This window comes from Macrobrachium rosenbergii, chromosome 21, assembly GCF_040412425.1.
Source record: "Macrobrachium rosenbergii isolate ZJJX-2024 chromosome 21, ASM4041242v1, whole genome shotgun sequence".
Classification (NCBI taxonomy): Eukaryota; Metazoa; Arthropoda; class Malacostraca; order Decapoda; family Palaemonidae; genus Macrobrachium; species Macrobrachium rosenbergii.
In genome coordinates, this window is record NC_089761.1 from 44,861,642 (window position 1) to 44,880,956 (window position 19,315).

General features: G+C 36.4%; 1 protein-coding gene across 1 annotated transcript; it reads left to right on the top strand.

The window, feature by feature from the left end:
- Positions 1–2,963: 2,963 nt before the first annotated feature.
- LOC136849473 (uncharacterized) lies at positions 2,964–16,141 on the top strand. The gene is made up of 10 exons (XM_067122821.1): positions 2,964–3,063; positions 4,563–4,632; positions 4,972–5,099; positions 7,907–8,026; positions 8,822–10,155; positions 11,929–12,087; positions 13,308–13,397; positions 13,671–13,680; positions 14,546–14,913; positions 15,205–16,141. Exons 1-10 carry the CDS (start codon positions 2,964–2,966, stop codon positions 15,631–15,633), a joined length of 2,808 nt encoding a protein of 935 aa, XP_066978922.1. The 3' UTR covers positions 15,634–16,141.
- Positions 16,142–19,315: the final 3,174 nt, after the last annotated feature.

Genomic DNA, 19,315 nt, shown 5'->3' on the forward strand with positions numbered 1-19,315 from the left:
GTACATCTCCATGCATGGCACTTACGAGAAGGGTAGTGTCTTCAGTGAACCTCACACTTTGTACAGCAGGCATTCCTTAAGGTGTTACAGCAGCTCTTCATCCCCCAGCTGCACCCACTTGTTAGGTTTGTACTTACATCCATTCTCACTTCCTTTCTTCCATCTTGCTATCTAACTTCTTTAACTATTACTTCTTTGCGTAACTGTGAGGTTTTCTTCTGGTTTCAGTATACTTCATCTCATTTATTTTCAGGATATCTTTATCTTGTTCAACCACTCCAACTAACACTTTTTTACTTTCTTAACAACTGTATGGCTGAAAGTGCTTAATTGTCTAAATTTCATGATTCATTCAATCATTCCTTCCCATACACATCACAGACCTCTCTGGTTAGTAGAAGGAAGCAACTTCAAGGAAGGATCTGGCCGTAGAATCTTAAGAAATGCAAGAAGCCAAACACCTGTGGCAAATTGAAGTGTGATGGAGACCTCATACTATACTGCAAGCAAACTCGCTGCCCAACAAGTAAGAAAAAGAAATTGGATCTGATCCTTTAATGGTCATAGACTACCACAGCAGATATGTGGTATGCCATAATCTTGAAGCAGTAACTCGACGAAAGGTCTCGAAGTTGAGGGAGTTTAAGAAGGGTTTCTTTCTGTGGCAGCCTCTGGGACCAGATGACCAATGTTCAACCATTTAGTATCTAAAAATGAGAGCTTACTTTATGTCCTTACTGGTATTAATACATCAAGAGCTCTTCGGATATACAGAATTAAATAGAATATCCTGTTATTCAGTGAAATTAATTCATCAATAAGTCTAAATGCAAGACAAAATTGCTTCCAGTCATGTGGTAAATGTTTAAGAAATTAATTTTTTGAGTGACATAACATTAATAAAGTGCAACCCCCATCACTTCTGAGTGCGTAATTTGTTTGTCACGAAATGTCTTATACACTCATTCTCATTACTGCAGTAGGAGTAATGCTTAAGGTGCAGTGAGATCCATTTGACAGTGAGAATGTCCAGCAATAAGGAAGGAAAAGCTGTACAAGTAATGGGTTTACGCTGAAAAATTTTTTGTTTATAAAAATACTAAAGGTCGTTATAGTTGGGGAAGGTAGCCATGAAAAAGGGCCTCCCTGTCAGGCATGGGCCATCCGCCTCTTGGTCAAGGAAATCCCTGACAAAGGCTTCCATTGAAGTAGGGAGCAGCAGCCATCTCTAAGGAAGACTTCCAACCTTGCAATAATCAAAGGCCACCCTTACGCAAGGTAGTACCAGATGAGGATTTTCTAACCAGGCGAGGGTCTTTGCTTTTCCCAGGAAAGTCAGTCCTTGAGGACAGTGTCCTGGTTGGATCGTGGCCCAACTGTCCTTTTAGAAAGGAAGCCCCAGCAGAGGGCCTCTTTTCAGGCTGGCGGTCTCTGGTTTCTTCCAGAGTAGGTAGCCCTTGAGGAGGGCCTCCACGGAAGGTGCGGGGAGCAGAATCTCCCTCAGGGAAGGGTTTATTGGCTGGGTGGGGGCACTGGGCTCTCCAAGGGAAGTGGTCCAGGGAAGGGCCTCCTCTCTGGGTGGTGGTCCTTGGGTAAGCCAATCACGGGGAAGGCCTCCAGATCAGTCCCTATTGCTGTAGATGATGCAGTTGACTTATTTTCACAATATGCTACAAGGGGGACAGATAGATTATATTTTCGGAAGTAATGACCTTAAGAACGGATTTCAAGGAAACTGGAGCCTTCCAGAAGGCTGTAGTCTTCACAGCAGACTCCTTAAATCTAAAGGCTTTCATTACGAGGATTCATTCGTGACTTCCTATACCGAATTCTGAATTCTTTATTTTTGGTTCGGCTCCAACTGGGCCTTTGCGCTCAGATGAAAATCACTTAGTTCTGTGGAAAATAATGAGTGAGTTCTCTGAAATTCTATCTCGAAACTAAAACACGTCTCTCTACCTCCTGTAATTACTTTTCATTTGTAAGGAAATGCTACGTTTTTATGTATATGTATGTACAGTATATACAAGCACACACACACATAAAACATAAACATCGCCCATATATTTCGATACACCATTTATACATCGCAAAATGTGTTTTTCGGATAGCAGAACTTAGAAATATAGTTGCAACGCGCAAATGATGTTTTTATATATATCTATATCTTATATATATATTGTACACTGTTAGATTACAGTAAAGACATTCATATATATATATATATATATATATATATATATATATATATATATATATATATATATAAATATATATAACCGAACATACAACTCTCCCTGAACGATAAAGTAACCACTTCAATAGCATCTATCTTGGAAACGTCCGATTCAATGGCGCTCAGCCGATATACATAGGCCTATCTGAACAGCGCGCGTCCAGTTTTAGAGACACGTCACCCAAAATCGAAGATCCCAAAGTTGCTCAGCTTTAGATAGATAAACGGATAGATGTAGGGTCAATTTCCTCATTGCTAATACAGTAATTATACTTTCACCCGGGTGTGGGGTGAACATTACCTCGTCAAGACCCCTCCTGTTTTGATGGCATCCATTTTAATTTTTCACGGGGTGCCTTGAGTACTCATGTCTTCTGGTGTTGTTTCTCTCTTTCTCTGTCTACCCCTGCCACGATCCAGCATGACTGACTGACAAACTGTTACCTAATTCACTGCCTAGGTCAACAGAGACATAGATTCTAGGGAACGAGTACGAGGATCGAACATTAGTCCACTGCTGGCGAGCAAAGCTTCCTTACCGTTGTGCCACGAGAGAGAGAGAGAGAGAGAGAGAGAGAGAGAGAGAGAGAGAGAGAGAGAGAGAGAGATCTTGACTAATCTCATATACGTCAAGGGCAAATTGCACAATTAACATAAACGCTCGAGGAGTTATATAGAGTTCGAACTCGTTAGGTGTTTACAGAATCAATAACAAGCAATTAACCCGATGCTGTATGGCTTAAGCACCAGGCTTGTAAACAGTTCAGTCAGGACGATGGAACGGAAGAAAAAGACTGCTTCCTTTGCAGGGTTCCTCCTGCTCTCAGGTGAGATCACCCGATTTTTAACTAGATTCATTTCTTGACAGCATAGATAAGGTAGGCTATCTATTAGTCTCAATATCTCGTTGTATATGTATACATGAATGAACTGTCTAGGATTTGTGTTCACTTGTTCGAGGGTACACCCAAGTTCACTTTCTTTCTTTCTCTTTTTTTCTGAGGACATCCTATTCCGTGAAGGTTTGCGAGGCGAGTTATTGGCCTTTTGGATCGCTCCACTGCGATCCAAATATCATGTTGGAAGCCTAAATTGATTGTTGATAAATCCAAGAACAATAAGGTGTGCGTTTAATGAATACGATGCCTAAAATGAAAGTAAAAGAATTGCAGATATGTCTGTACGAAGACTTCGTTTAGCTATTTCGAAAATAAGGTAAGAAGAAAAAACGAGGAATGTGACCGAGTTGAAAACATCTAAATGATTTGGCGTGTCACATAGCTTTGGGCAGTAGGGAAAGCAGATATCGTTTGAGAGACTTACTGAAAAGCAGCCTACTGTGAAGTATAATCTGTTATGTTTGGAGCTAACGACAAACATCCACAGCCCCTCTCTCTCTCTCTCTCTCTCTCTCTCTCTCTCTCTCTCTCTCTCTCTCTCTCTCTCTGATCTGATGAGGTGAAGGTCTGAGATGATGTGTATCTCCATTCCGTCTTTTGAAAAGAAGCGACTGAAAACGAGTTTCAAGGGTGGAATGAAAATGGTAGTTTAGTTTAGATTAAGTCGGCCTTCGGCCAACACGGGCTCTTGCTCAAAATGCGGCCCGTATGAGAGGTGAAATGGTAAAGGGAATAAGAGGCCTGTTATTGTCCTATGGACTCAGACCACCCATACGAGTCGAAAGAATGAAGAATAATGAAGTGTAAAATCATCTGCGCATGTGGCAATAGGTTTGAAAGCGTTGGTTAGTGCATAAACACATATTGGTTAAAAGAACAGGCTCTTGTTGGAAATCATATTGGCAGGGCGGGGCAGGCCTTCACTGATATGATAAACTAAATAAAAAAGCTGAACGAATAAAATAGCATTCTTAAATTTGTGGAAAATCTCTAATAATAATCAATGATATCAATAAAATACGAAGTAGTGTGATTTTTTCGCTCTTATTCAATAAAAGCAGTTCCCGAAGTATGACGTCAAGAGTCAAGCATTTCCATCGCAGCGTTTTTATCCTTACAGGAATTTCTTGCCTTTGCTTCGCAGTTTTATGTATTTCGTTTCAATTAGAAGTCAACAAACAATTCACAATATTCCTCAGCTTAAGAAATGGCTCTTAGGTATTTTTTTTTCTTAAACCACCCATTATGTTTACCTCGGCATGAAACAAGTAACCGGAGAGAGAGAGAGAGAGAGAGAGAGAGAGAGAGAGAGAGAGAGAGAGAGAGAGAGAGAGAGAGAGAGAGAGAGATTTAATTCGGTTCTGCAAGAGGAGAAGGTTCCATTTGACTATTTTCTTGTCAGTGTAATTTAAAACTGTTCTCTTCAGGTCTGTTTGCACTGGGAAATTATGGAATCTGTTCGGCTTCTGAGACCGAAGAGGTTGGTGATCCGACTAGGTGAGAATCCCTTAGTTTTTGCTATTTTTTTATTATTATTTTTTTTTGTGAGGGAGGGGGCATCATTGCTCACAGCATCCCTTACTCTTACCAAAACTGATATTGATTTCCTTCCAGGTTTTTAATTACAGAAACTGCATTAGTTTTTCTGATTTGAATAGTTTTTTTGGGCGTACCTATTTAAAGAGTAAAACTTTTAATCACAGAAACCGATTGGTTTTTCTATTTCATATTGCTGTTTATGTGCGTACCATTTTAAATATTTGTGGATTTATCTCGATGTGTTAATATATGACGCAATCACCTCAAAATATTTTCGTTCAATTTTAAACAACTCAGAGAACGGACGGAAAACGAGAAGTTGACAGAGGAATCTCTCTTGTACGACCTCGTTCCCTCTGGTGGAGAAGCCGATAATATTACAAGGCTTCAGGTCGACAGCCTCAGGGAGGCTTTGGGATTGCAAGGTGAGTGTTACCTGAAGTTCACTTTTGCCTAATTTATTTGAATACATTTTTCACTGAACCTTTCGAAATCAAACTGGAAATTAATGAAGAACCTCTCCTCTCCAATGAGGGATTCGAACCCACTCTAGTTAAAGGTTAACCGGTGACACTAGTCTTCTAACTTTAGTGGGTTCGAATATCATCTGGGATGGAATTCTTCAGTCATTTCCTATATGGCTGCAAGGGGTTCAGTTGGACCCACATCCAAAAATATCTGCCAGTAAAGAAGTTACTGGGTCACTGTGGCCATAATAGTACGCGCACATACCCACCCACAACACACACACACATTATATATATATATATATATATATATATATATATATATATATATATATATATATATATATATATATATATATATATATATATAATTTTCCAGTATGAATGGATTGATGTTCTATGCTATCTAATTTACATTAATATACATTTATTACAGGTAAGGATAATGTTAATCATTTTACAGCCTTTTGCTATTTAATTCTGCATATTTCATATAGAACGAAGCCTTATTGGTTACTAGCTATTTTGAATTCCACGAAAGTAAAATTATTTTGGATATATTTAATTGAGATGAATAATAATGATTTAAAGTAACGAGGTTATCATAGGAATCTTGATGTTAACTTTAAATAAGAATTTTGATGTAAAGAATGATTTTCATACACTGAATACGAATTTGAGTCGATAATTTCCTCAAAAACAATAAAAGCATTTTACTGAAACACACCAGATATTCTCATTGCCCCCATCTGGAAAACTCCCATGTCATCAGTTATTGTCAATTGTGTATTTTAGCCTGGATAATAAGAAAGAGAGAGAGAGAGAGAGAGAGAGAGAGAGAGAGAGAGAGAGAGAGAGAGAGAGAGAGAGAGAGAGAGAGAGAGAGAGAAGGGTGGGGGGTGTGAGATTAATGATTAATAGGAGAAACACTAGTGCAACAGAATAAAATGAAAAATGACTCGAAGGTAGCTTTGATGAGGTGATATATATGTATGTATGTATATATATATATATATATATATATATATATATATATATATATATATATATATATATATATATATATATATATATATATATATATATATATATATATATATATATATATATATATATATATATATATATATATATATATATATATATATATATATATATATATATATATATATATATATATATATATATATATATATATATATGTATATGCATGTATGTGAGTTTGAGTGGGCGTTCGCGCTTATGTTTATTAATAAGGAAGGGACGAAACACCAGGCGGTTCTGGTAGTTTTACATGAGCTGGCTTAGAATTGCCACCAAGACATTTGATCACTGACTGCCGTGAACAACGCAGAGTTATTACATCGCTCCAAAATTCATCACAGTTATCCCTTTAGTGCCAAAACCTATAGACCCGTAGATTAAGTTTGCTGTGCATATAAAGATAGGCACATTAGCGCTAGAGGGGACAAAGCGACCATAGATGAAACTGTTATTGATATTTACCTTATAGGCGTCAGCTTTACGATCAACAATCGATTGGGTAGTCCGACGATCACGTTGTTGCTAAGGTGGATTTCTTCTGGTTTTTATCTGACGTTATTGTGGTCTTTGGGGCCAAGAAGGTTCCTGAAAAAGAAATGATGAAAATGAGTGTCAGGAATTACGAGAATGCCTGCGTTTAAATTGACAACTTAACTCTAAAGACTACAAAAGGTATCCCACTGAAGCATCGTATTTCAGCAATTAAGCTCTAAACTCTACGTCACTGACATAGGTGGTTGTGAAGCCAGCTAATTCACAAATAAACAATTAATCAATCAGTGTTTACAGCAGACAGTGAGCCATCTTGGGGTTGGCCTAAACGATTCGTTTTGAATAAGATATCACACGTGTAGCAAGAAAAGATGGACTGATTAAACAATCAACATTTTAGCCAAAGACTGCGCCAGACCCCTATACATTCGCAAGGGTTGGGTTAAAGGATTTGTTTTGAATAAAATATTGTCATACATGGGGCATGAAAAGGTGGACGGACAGCTTCCTGTTTGTGTGTGTCTTTTTTTTTATTATGGGAAACAATCATGTTAACAAAATCAGTGTTCGTCATGTTTCTTTCTAAAAAGACATGTACCATCTAATAATAATTTTCGTGTAAGATTCTTCAAAAGGAATTTAGCAGTTTCGGACCTAAGTGCATCAGGAAACCAAGTCACCATTCTAAGAATTGTATATCCCATCTCCCGTCCAATAAAATCAGAGGGAAAACAGTCGCGTGAGAACATCAAGTACAATTAGGAGGAAAAATTCTTTGAAAAATCTACACAGGGTTTCATCTATACATTATAAGTTATAAGTTATATATGCTAAGAATAAGTAAAAAGTTTTATCGACTTTGTAAAAGAGGCAAAATTGTCTCGTAGTATAACAAGCTATTCGAATTCGCCGGTTGCATTTATTTGACGGGGCAGACTACGACAAAGTTATTTTAAGATAGCTTCAGAAAGTGACGTTAGCCGGTAACTCAAACAAACCAAGTTTATAAAAAAAAAAACTATAAATAAAACATAATGAATATATACCCAAAAGAATCCATGTACAGATCATCTTATCCGGATAAAGAAAAAAGTCAGTTAAGATCCCACCAAAAAAAAAAAAAAAAATTAAAATAAAAGAAAGAGCAGCAAAAAAAAAAGAGGAAGAAGAGACGAGACACACATCGACGAAGATAGAGCATTAATGTTGACTCTCAAATTCTCTTGCAGGAGGCGAGGATGAGGTGGAATTTTCCCTCTGCGTCTGGTTCGAACTTCGTCTGAAAACAACGGCTGCGACATTATTCAGTTACGCCACGAGTGACTGCGTGACCAATGCACTTTTACTCTGTAATTATCATATACTATTACAATTTATACTAGAGAGAGAGAGAGAGAGAGAGAGAGAGAGAGAGAGAGAGAGAGAGAGAGAGAGAGAGAACAAGGGTATTAACCCGGTATGTAGGCTATCCACCTTTTCAAAGTCCAGGGTAAACTCATGCTAAGTAAAGTAGACGGCCGCACGAAGATATCGTTTATTAATACAATTTGTCGACCACACAATATAGAAATGGGTATATACAATACTTTGATCCCCGAGGGGTTAGAACCAAACACGGCGTCCCAAGGAGCTTCCGCCATGTTTAGTACTAGCACCTCGGAGTAGGTGGATACACACTGGGTTAGTACCGAGAACAAGTATTAAAGTGAATGGAGAGAGAGAGAGAGAGAGAGAGAGAGAGAGAGAGAGAGAGAGAGAGAGAGAGAGAGAGACCATGATTAATAGCTACTGCGAATTCTGTTGGTGTTTGTCAAGTGATAGCAAGATTATATCGATATGATGTTCCTCTTATTAAAGAAAGTAAAAAAAAGTAATAACTCGGTTACATAAAAAAATGTAGGCTAAGTAATTTTCAGGCGGGGTTCTTCATAAAATGAATAGAAAAAGACATTTGCAGTTATTACGGAAATTCATTCTTTAAGTAGAGTCCAACATTCAGTCATTCTAGTACTACAAGATCCTGAAATTTCAGATACTGCATTACCCCAGTTTTATGAAATTAAGTTATTTCTATTCTCAAGTAATGTGAAATCTTTCATTTTGTTCCTTCTAAGTAAATGTTTCTTCAAATATATCTTTTACAGACGTCTCGGAATTCGAACTGGGTTACGTGAGCGAAATAACAAGAAGTGATTTCAGCATATTCCACGCTTTCGAACCTCTTCGTTGGTATCACACTTGCCTGGTGGTCAGGAAACTGAGCGGAGATAAAGACGCGAGAACCTCTGGTAGTGGCAGTAAGACTTACGCTTTCATCGTTTACGTTGATGGTTCACAGAAAATAGAAGACTTATCAGCCACGCCTTTGCCCCTCGATGGTACACTGGTCATTGGGCAAGACCAAGATGGCCTAGGAACCGCCTTTGCTAAGGAGCAGTCTTTGGTGGGCCGCGTTTCTCTTTCGCTTTTTAAAGAAGACATAGGAAACAGCGGCGCTGAAGCGCTGTTCAACTGTCAAGTCGTAGAGAATCAGGTACCTGTCGCCTGGGACATTCACGGTTGGGTTTCGAATGCCTCGTTCAACGCTTGTGAACTTAACGGGTATAGGGGTATCGTGATACCCTTCAAAACAGACGACAAAGAACAAGCAGAACGTTTGTGCCAAATGATCAACACAAGCCTGGCTTTGCCAACGTCCGAAGAGGAAAACGAAGTATTCGCCGAGCTGTTATCTCGAGAACCTACTTGCAACAGTTTACCTTATTTCACTTTCAACATCGGCTGGCTTGGCGTTTTCAAAGAGGAGAATTCCAGTGCACTGGTTCAGGAAGACAGTCTAAGGGCTTTTAACAAAATGCCGTACAACATGAGCGATCTTCGCAGTAATGACTTCTATATGACAAGCGAGGGTTCATGGAGAATTGGCTGGCCTAACATTGCGTGTCCTTTGTGTTTCGGGAAACTTTCGGCTAGATTTTACCTGTTTGGGCTAGACAAAATTAACAGTGATAGGAGACCGGTGATCTTCTACCCGAGGGCAAGCGAAGCAGGCTCCTTCATACTGTATTCGTTGCAAGGGATTACCATAGAGAAGGAGGACAAGTGGAAGATCGTCGACAGGAACAGAAACACCACTCTCGCTTCGACCGAGGAACCGTTCTTCTTGGGAAGGAAGCCGTGGATAGTTCTGAATGCTAGTGACCCCTTTCAGGTCAAGTCCCCTTTCTTCCCCGCCTTCTCCTTCTCGCCGTCATCATCAGTAAGGATGCTGACACTCAGCACCTGCTTCTTGGACGAGTTCACTTGTAACAACGGCGACTGCGTGCCTATGACTTCCAGGTGCGATTTCCGTCGAGACTGCTTGCTTGGGGAGGACGAGGATTCGTGCAGCATTTTAAATCCGCTAAGGGATTACGAAAGGGGAACACCGCCCCCTCAAAGGCCTTTTAATTTGTCGATCGTAGTACGTCTTACAAAGGTAAATGTCAGCTGGGTTTCTCGTTTCACTTTAGGAACAGAATTACAAGGTTTGTATCTTGAATGTCTTTCTGTTATAGGCTAAGTCTCTCATCCCAGCCATGCACGTCTAGTTTACATATACGAGTATAAGGGCACTGATTAGATTTCAACTCTCTTAACTTTTTTTTTTATTTTATGACCTATCAAATTGAGAAGCTGTGTTTTTAGATCATGACGTCCATTATTCCCAGCAGGAAAATATAAAGCTTTGTCAGTCTAAATAATTTCCTCTTTTTGCCAAATACCCTTTTAATGAATGCTTGAATGAGGCCAGGGTGGAAGAGTTTTTCACTATATGAGCAACTATGAGAATTTCAAAATGCGTTTCATATTATTTTTAATTGCCTTTATTTCCACTTTGAACCTGTGAGTTAATATAAGCAAAAGTAAATTTACTGGGCAATGGAATGAATGATGCTGATATGGATGGCAGAAGAATGGAATTTTTTTTATTCATGTAAGTATTTAGGTGCAAAGATAACAGATAAAAGCCAGATGAGAGAAGAAGTATGCCATAGGACAGTTGAGGCGAGGCAAGGAAGGTAGCTGGGTGTATGCAAAAGATTGGGAAGATTCATGGAGTTTCTAAGTATAAACACTTAAATGCATGAGGAGATTATTGAGCCAGCTCTCCTTTATGGAAGTGAAGTGCGGATGTTAAGTCAGACTGAAAGAAAGTTGAAACTGTTGAAATCAATTGTTCAGGTTAGTATAAGTGGTATAATGGAATTGAAATGGTAAAAAATGGGAATAAGTAAAAGCGATAAAAAGTGTGATGTAGGTGAAAGATTTATCAGAATGTTTTGAAACTTTGATCACATGAAAAGAAGGAAAGACGATAGAAAGGTGAAAAAAGTGTATAATTCAGAAATGTTAGGAGGGAGGAGGAGCAGATCTATATGAAGTGAAAGGGGCATTAGAAAAGAAGGATTTTAATATAAAGGAAGTACAATTGTGTACAGGACAGAGGTAACTGGCATACTGTGTATTGGAAGCGTCAATATACTGTACTGTATAGGTGCCACAGAAAATTTCTGCACTAAAGGTTTTCAAAATTTAGAAGTTAAAATATGAGTATGATAATGACTGTTGAATGCCTGTTCTCTTGGGCCAATATATATATATATATATATATATATATATATATATATATATATATATATTATATATATATATATATATATATATATATATATATATATATATATATATATTTATATATTATCACATACACAATTGTTCTGTGCCTTAGTAGAATATAAATATATTCAAACTGGATGGTATAATGGATATTTATATATATATTTATAAACAGTATCACATGACAATTGTTCTGTTTGTCCTTAGTAGAATAAATACTAAAAGGACCATCCAGTTTGAATGAAACTGGATGGTATCTAATGGAGTCGGGATTCAGAAAAGGTCTCTTACAAGCTTTCTTGGACAAACAGTCCACTTGATAATGTGGACTGTTTGTCCACCTGAAAACCTGGGTTCTTTTTCTGAATAAATTTATTCCACTAGATATCATCCAGTTTGAATGAGGTCCTTGATGATTTCTATATATATATATATATATATATGTGTATATATATATATATATATATATATATATATATATATATATATATATATATATATATATATATATATATATATATGAGATGTGTGCATGTGTATTCCTTGAAACAATCTGCATCACTCGCTGTTATAAGAAATTCTCTCTGCTCAGGTGGCTTCGATCAACATCCTGACAGAGACGCTTCAGGTCAACATGAAGTTCCGCATCAAATGGGATGACAGCCGGTTGACCTTCAATAACCTCATGGGAAATGACAACATCAATTACCTGGGCCAGCACATGAACACTCTTTGGCTTCCCAAGATCATGGTGAGTTCGCAGAGTAGTGAGAAATGCACTCACTGAAGAACTTCCTTAAGGTGTATCTGGGTTCGAATTCTTCTCAAACTCTACTCAACACTTCTTTGTCGTATAGCAAATGTCTCCACAAAATTTCGTTGGAATTCATTCATAATCTTTAGAGATATCTCTAGAGCAAAGAGATAGACCGAATGTCGCTGAGTCATTATCGAGACCTGTCTCAAAAGCTGAGGAATTCTAGCCTTTAATTGGCTTTTTCCGCTAACGTATCTGTAGCTTCCTACGATCTGTTGTTACCAGACAAACATAAATCAAAGAAATAAAGAAAGGAATAGTTTCCAGTAAACAGATAACTTTTGTCCAACGGCGTTTGCGGAAGAAACGAATTATAGGCTCCATTTATACACAAGTAAAAAGTGCGCCGAATTTTCTTCGGCGCTATCGAGTTTTCTGTACAGCCACTACAGCGAATAGTCAAGGCCAGCGAAAATAGCTCTATCTTTCGGTGGTCTCAGAATAATGCTGTATGAAAATTTAACCACGGCCCGGTGGTGGCCTATCCTATATTGTTGCCAGAAGCACGATTATGGTTAATTTCAACCTTAAATAAAATAAAAACTACTGAGGCTAGAGGGCTGCAATTTGAAATGTTTGACGTTTGGAGGGTGGGTGATCACCATACCAATTTGCAGCCCCCTAGCCTCAGTAGTTTCTAAGATCTGAAGGCGGACAGAAAAATTGCAGGCGGACAGACAAAGCCGGCACAATAGTTTTCTTTTACAGGAAACTAAAAGACGACCCTGTTTTGTGTAAATTCTTTATTCTCATGAATTCCATATCTTTCCGCCTATCTTTTAATTTTTCAAATAGTTACATATCTATCTATCTATCTATCTATCTATCTATCTATCTATCTATCTATCTATGTATGGATACTAGTGTATAGCTCAGTGGGTAAGCACTGGACCTGCCTATGCAAAGTTCGTGGTTTGGTTCTGACCCTTCACTAACCACTGGACACAGTGTTGAATGGGAAAAAGCGTCAGCTCGGGTCTAGGAAAAGGGTATGGGCTAGCAACCACATCCCCGGTACTCGTATGTGTATACATATATATATATACATACATACATATATAGATTATATATATATATATATATATATATATATATATATATATATATATATATATATATATATATATATATATATATTACTCGATTTGTTTCAGGTGCTCAATGAGGAACCCCTCGCCGGAACTGCCGACCCCATTCAAAAATTGTACGTAGCAAGAGCTGGGGACCGACCAGGGTCAATCAAGGTGAGTCCCATTTACTGGTACTTATATATATACAGTGTATATATATATATATATATATATATATATATATATATATATATATATATATATATATATATATATATATATACATTCTTGTGGTGGATAGGCTATCTAGCTTATTAGAGATATCGGAAACAGTACACGTGTTATTGATACTTCCAAAATAAATAGATACACGAATGAATAAATAAATAAGTAAATATATAAGTAAACAATGTCTTTATATTGTGTGAGAATTTCACTGCAATATAGTTTTGCACAAGTACGTTCTGATTAAATCATTCTTATTAGTTGTTGGACAAATAATATTGTGTATACTAAACCTAGCAACGGGTTTAAAGTTTACTTTCTGTTGATAGAGACAGTATGTACCTTGCACAATATACATATGTGTACATACATATGAATGTGTACGAGATGCGAGGAGCTTTATCATCCGTGGAATATTTAAGGTATACCCTTGGTGTGTCTGGTTGCGGTCAAAGGGTACGAATTTTTGGCAGTAGGTGGCTTGAAATGAAGTTGCTTTGGGATCCATGGAGAAGTTTCTGTTCTAGAATCTGTCTACAAACAACTCCATTGTTTGTAACCAACAAAATTATGCTAACAAATACGCTGCAAAGCTTGCGATCTTCAGTGGAATAATTTATGGCAATACAGATATGCAGATCAATAAGTTTGGTACATGTTCCTGGCTTTACAAGTGTCTCCCCCACACAATTATTTAACTACTACTAAAACAACTACTATAGCTCCACTGAGTAGTAATGCTCAAGGAGTGAGCGTAAATCCCCACGTGCAATTGAAGCAAGATAATGACAAGTCCTTTTTGGGTGATAGGGCATTTTTCTAGCCCTCCGCTTGTGTGGCGAACAGGCCATCCATAAACAGAGGTCATTAGTAACCCCAGCAGGACCGAATGGCCTTTTTTTTTGCCCTTCTTCTTAGCCAATGACCATGACCACGAGTCCTTTTGCAAGCAAACCCAAGCATAATCTGTAGAGACCTGTCCTTGCCAAGGCCTACCCAGCACCCCTTTAGGGCAGTTAATTCATCTAATCTTAATACAACCTCTTTAAACATTCAAAATCCTGCTTTTATCAACCTTTAACACTCAATCATTGCAGACTACATCTACAAGGGATCAGAGAATCCCTTAGTCCTCAGACAGCTGCAATCCTTCTACATCTCCTGCGGGTTCGACATGAGGGCCTTTCCCTTCGACGTCCAAGACTGCTGGATCAACGGAACCATTCAGAACACTGCGCAGGACAGCATGGTGCTCTCTGCTCACCTCAGGTCAGTGGACAAATACTTGAACCTGAACGAGTACGACGTCTTAGCCTGCAACCTCACAGTGATCAACAACAGGATAATAATCAGGGTCACATTGCGGAGATACCCAGAATACCACATTCTCTCCTCTTACTTTCCTGTGTTCTTGCTCCACCTCTTGGGTTACGGCACGCTGTTCATTGATCCACAGGATTTCCAGGTAAGAGGAGGCAACTTGTGACAAAATAAAAAGATGAATAAGCAAATATACCAAAAGACGTACTTTAGAATCTTGTGTACTTACAATTCATAAACATCTGCTGCTGAGGGACTTTGAAATAACGCATAATTTAGGCATTTTTCTAGAATTCCACCGAGTTAAATTATAATATCGACTTCTCACTCGGCTCTAGACCTAATTACCAACTGGGTGAACATTTTTGAGTTGATGTCATCTTCTCTGTGTAACGTATGACTTCATATAGTGCAGAAAAGTATAAAACTCTTTCAGGACAGAGGAACTATGAGCCTGACATCGCTGCTGGTGCTGATATCATTCTATTCGGATACGGCGATGTCTCTGCCGAAGACGGCTTACCTGAAACTCCTCGACATCTGGTACATCTTTAGCGTTACCTTCCTCTCTTTGATCATCGGCGTGCATCTGGCAACCAACAAAGTTAGCAGTCAGAAAGACCTCCCAGCAAAGAACTCTCAAGTTAAGAAAGTCCTTCCTATGCCTAAAGGAAGCTCTGAATTTCTGCTTTCTGGTGGTTATAAGCCTAAAGGCTCTTCGTCTGAGGGCAAGGGTAAACCTCAGAGGAGCTATAATGCCTGTGTGCTCTTTGTGGCCAAAATATTTTTTGGTCTAGTGTACGTCATCTTCCATATTCTGTACTGGGGAAAGGTTGTCGATAGTTCTCTATTCATTCAACAGTAACTGGCGGAAGACCGAAGAAAACATGAGCAGGTTTCGTGTTGAAATCATTCTGCCATATTTTAATCCACAGATATATAAAAGTAAGTGCAGACATTTCCTCTGATGATCTTTAAAAAAAGGAAATGACATTTCATTGTTAGATGTATGGTAAATATTCTTCTCCATTCATTTTCCTGTCGTGAATAAAAAGAAGTGCTATGTGAGCATATCTTGATCTAAATATAAAAGAAACAAATAAAAAATGCGCCGAAGCATAATGCTGTATGAAACTCTCACCCGCTGCCCATGAAACTTTCAGCCACGGCCCGGTGGTGGCCTGTGTTTTTGGCACCTGTAGAAAGTAAGTAAGTATACCTTAGTTTTACCAGACCACTGAGCTGATTAACAGCTCTCCTAGGGCTGGCCCGAAGGATTAGACTTATTTTACGTGGCTCTAGGTGCCAGACGCACGATCATGGCTAACTTTAACCTTAAACAAAATAAAAACTACTGAGGCTATAGGGCTGCAAATTGGTATGTTTGATGATTGGGGGTGGATGATCAACATACCAATTTGCAGCCCTCTAGCCTCAGGAGTTTTTAAGAACCTACGACTGTCTGTCAGTTACACCAGAAAGCGAGACAAACCATGTGAGTTTCTGTTTTTCTATAAATTTCTATGCGATATTTTTTCATTTCCAAATAACCTGCAATGCTGTTCATTTAGTGGTGAAATAAAGAACCATGAAATGTTTCATATCTTTTTACTATTTCATTTTCCCTGATTTACTGAGAATAAAATTTATGATTATCCTTCATATGTATTTATATATATATGCTTTATATTTATATGTATATATATATATATATATATATATATATATATATATATATATATATATATATATATTTATATGTATGTATATATATATATATACTATATATATATAATATATATATATATATATATATATATATATATATATATATATATATATATATATATATATATATATATATATATATATAAAGTGAAAGTGACACACACGAAATATCCCTGGCAGAGAAATGGGAGACATGAAAAATTTTCATAAGTGCTATTTTATTATTATCATCATTTATTATTATTCCTACCACTCACATCATTATCAATATCCCTATAACTAATTAAACTTGTGGTATTATCACAACTAATTTGAAGAAAACACCACAACTCGTCTAGAATTGTTGAATTTTGAAAGTTCGCAGTGAAGTGAATTTTTCACTTTTTACAAAGTGCCTCCCAGTTAAAGTTGAGGAGGCAATTTGTAAACATTGCAAGAGATCCCAAAATCCTACAGAAAATACGTCGATATAAGACTTTGAATTTTAGTATTTATTATTATTAAAAATGTATTATTAATAGTAAGACTTCCAGCATTACTGACTTTTTATAAAAAAATATTATCACGAAAACCTCCTGCAATTATTAGTGGCTCTAATCATCTCTGCCACACCTAGATTTCTTTTCATTATTTAACAAAAGTATTTCCAGTAATTGAATGAATTTAAACAAGATTATTTTGCAACGTTTAAGAATTTGCACAAGATGATTTTGCAAGGTTTAAGAATTTAAACAGATTATTTTTCAATGTTTCAGAATTAAAAAAAATTTTAATGTTTAAGAATTTAAACAAAATTATTTTTTAATGTTTAATAATTTAAACAGAATTACTTTTTAATGTTTACGAATTTAAATAAGATTATTTTTCGGTTTTTCAGAATTTAAACAAGACTATTTTGCAATTTAAGAATGTAAACAAGATCATATTCCAGTGTTTAAGAATTTATTCAATATTACTTTGCAACGCTTAAGAATTTAAACAAGATTATATTCCAGTGTTTTAAATCAAGATTATTTTGCAATGTTTAAAATTCGATGTTTGAGAAATAACACTCAGAAATGTTCATCTGTGTTGTTATAGAGATGATATATGAACTATTGTTCATGAAACGATTATAGAATGGGACATTAATTGTTTATCATCAGATTATCATAAAACGATGCATTGAAAGTTTACTTTCGAAAAGATATTTAAGTGGTACATTGATCGCCTATCATTGAACGATTTCAAAATGATTCATGTACCTTTTGTCTTGAAACGATAAAAAAATTCTCTGATTGTTTATCATTAGACAATTAAATCGATCGTAAAGTGATAGATTAATTGTTAATCAGAAAACGATTATAAAATGATAGATCGACTGTTACTCAAAAGACGATTATGAAATGATAGATTAATTGTTAATCTGAAGACGATTTAAAATGATAGATTAATTGTTAATCACAAAAATATAATAAAATGATAGACTAATTATTAATCAGAAAACGATTATAAAATAAGAAATTAATTGTTAATAAGAGAACAATTATTAAATGATAAATTAATTGTTAATAAGAAGACGATTATAAAGTGATAGATTAATCGTTAATCAGAAAAGATGATAAAATAACAGATTAATTGTTAATCAGAATTCGGTTAAAAATCATAAATCAATTGTTAATAAGACGACGACTATAAAGTGATAGATTAACTGTTAATCAGAAAAGATGATAAAATGATAAAAATGGTAGACTAATTGTTAATCAGAAAAGATGATAAAATGAGAAATTAATTTTCAGTACCTGGATGAGTGACCGTCAGTAAGTGCCCCCATGAACCTTATACGAGCGGCAACGGGTCACAGTAAGGCCCGACAACCCGACACTGAGTGGCACCTGATTACGTCATCGTCAAATCCTCATCTTCGAGATGATGGATTGGCGGGTGAGCCATAACCTAAGCCATTAACGTAAGGAACTTTAATTAACATCAACTGCCTGAGTTATTGTGGGGAGCAGCGGTGTGTTAATCGTTTACTTAATGTGATGAGGGTTACGGATGGAAGGGGGAGGATTAATAATAATGCTAATAATGATGTCGGAAAATCAATCCTCCGAAGGGTTCAGAAGGGCGGCGAGTTATTTGTAACGGCGGCTGTTAATATACTTGGGTGACTACTGACACAATATATATATATATATATATATATATATATATATATATATATATATATATATATATATATATATATATATATATATATATATATATATATATATATATATATATATATATATATATATATATATATATATATATATATATATATATATAATGGTGGGGAAGTTTTCTATTTGAAGTTCTTTCATGATTCAGCCTACAAATTATGTATATGGTGATGAATATTGTCATGATTTTTCTCTGGAGCAGTCACTGTCAAGGAAAAAACGGTGTGATTTGATCATTTATACACACACATAGATATATACATTATATATATACATATGTATACGTATATATATATGTGTGTGTGTGTAATTATCAAATCACACCGTTTTCCATGACAATGACTGTCTCCAGAGAAAAACCATAACGATAGTCATCACCATATACATAATTCGAAAGTCTAAATCCCGAAAGAACTTCAAATAGAAAACTTCCACAACACCTTTTTTCCATTTTCTTTAAGACTTTCCACTCAAATACCTGCCTAATAAAAAAAAATTCTCATACCCTCTTCTTTGTTTAAATGTTACGGCTCTATAATTCATAATATTTCCTGTATCACCTTTATCCTTATATAAAGGAACGTTTATTTCTCTCATCTATTTCTTAGGAAC

What these genes read in the sequence shown, in the direction of transcription:
- LOC136849473 (XM_067122821.1), top strand. Translation starts at nt 2,964, where the DNA reads ATGCTGTATGGCTTAAGCACCAGGCTTGTAAACAGTTCAGTCAGGACG. An exon ending in AGGGTTCCTCCTGCTCTCAG is followed by an intron (nt 3,064 to 4,562) that starts GTGAGATCACCC and finishes TGTTCTCTTCAG; the next exon opens with GTCTGTTTGCACTGGGAAAT. An exon ending in TCGTAGTACGTCTTACAAAG is followed by an intron (nt 10,156 to 11,928) that starts GTAAATGTCAGC and finishes CTCTCTGCTCAG; the next exon opens with GTGGCTTCGATCAACATCCT.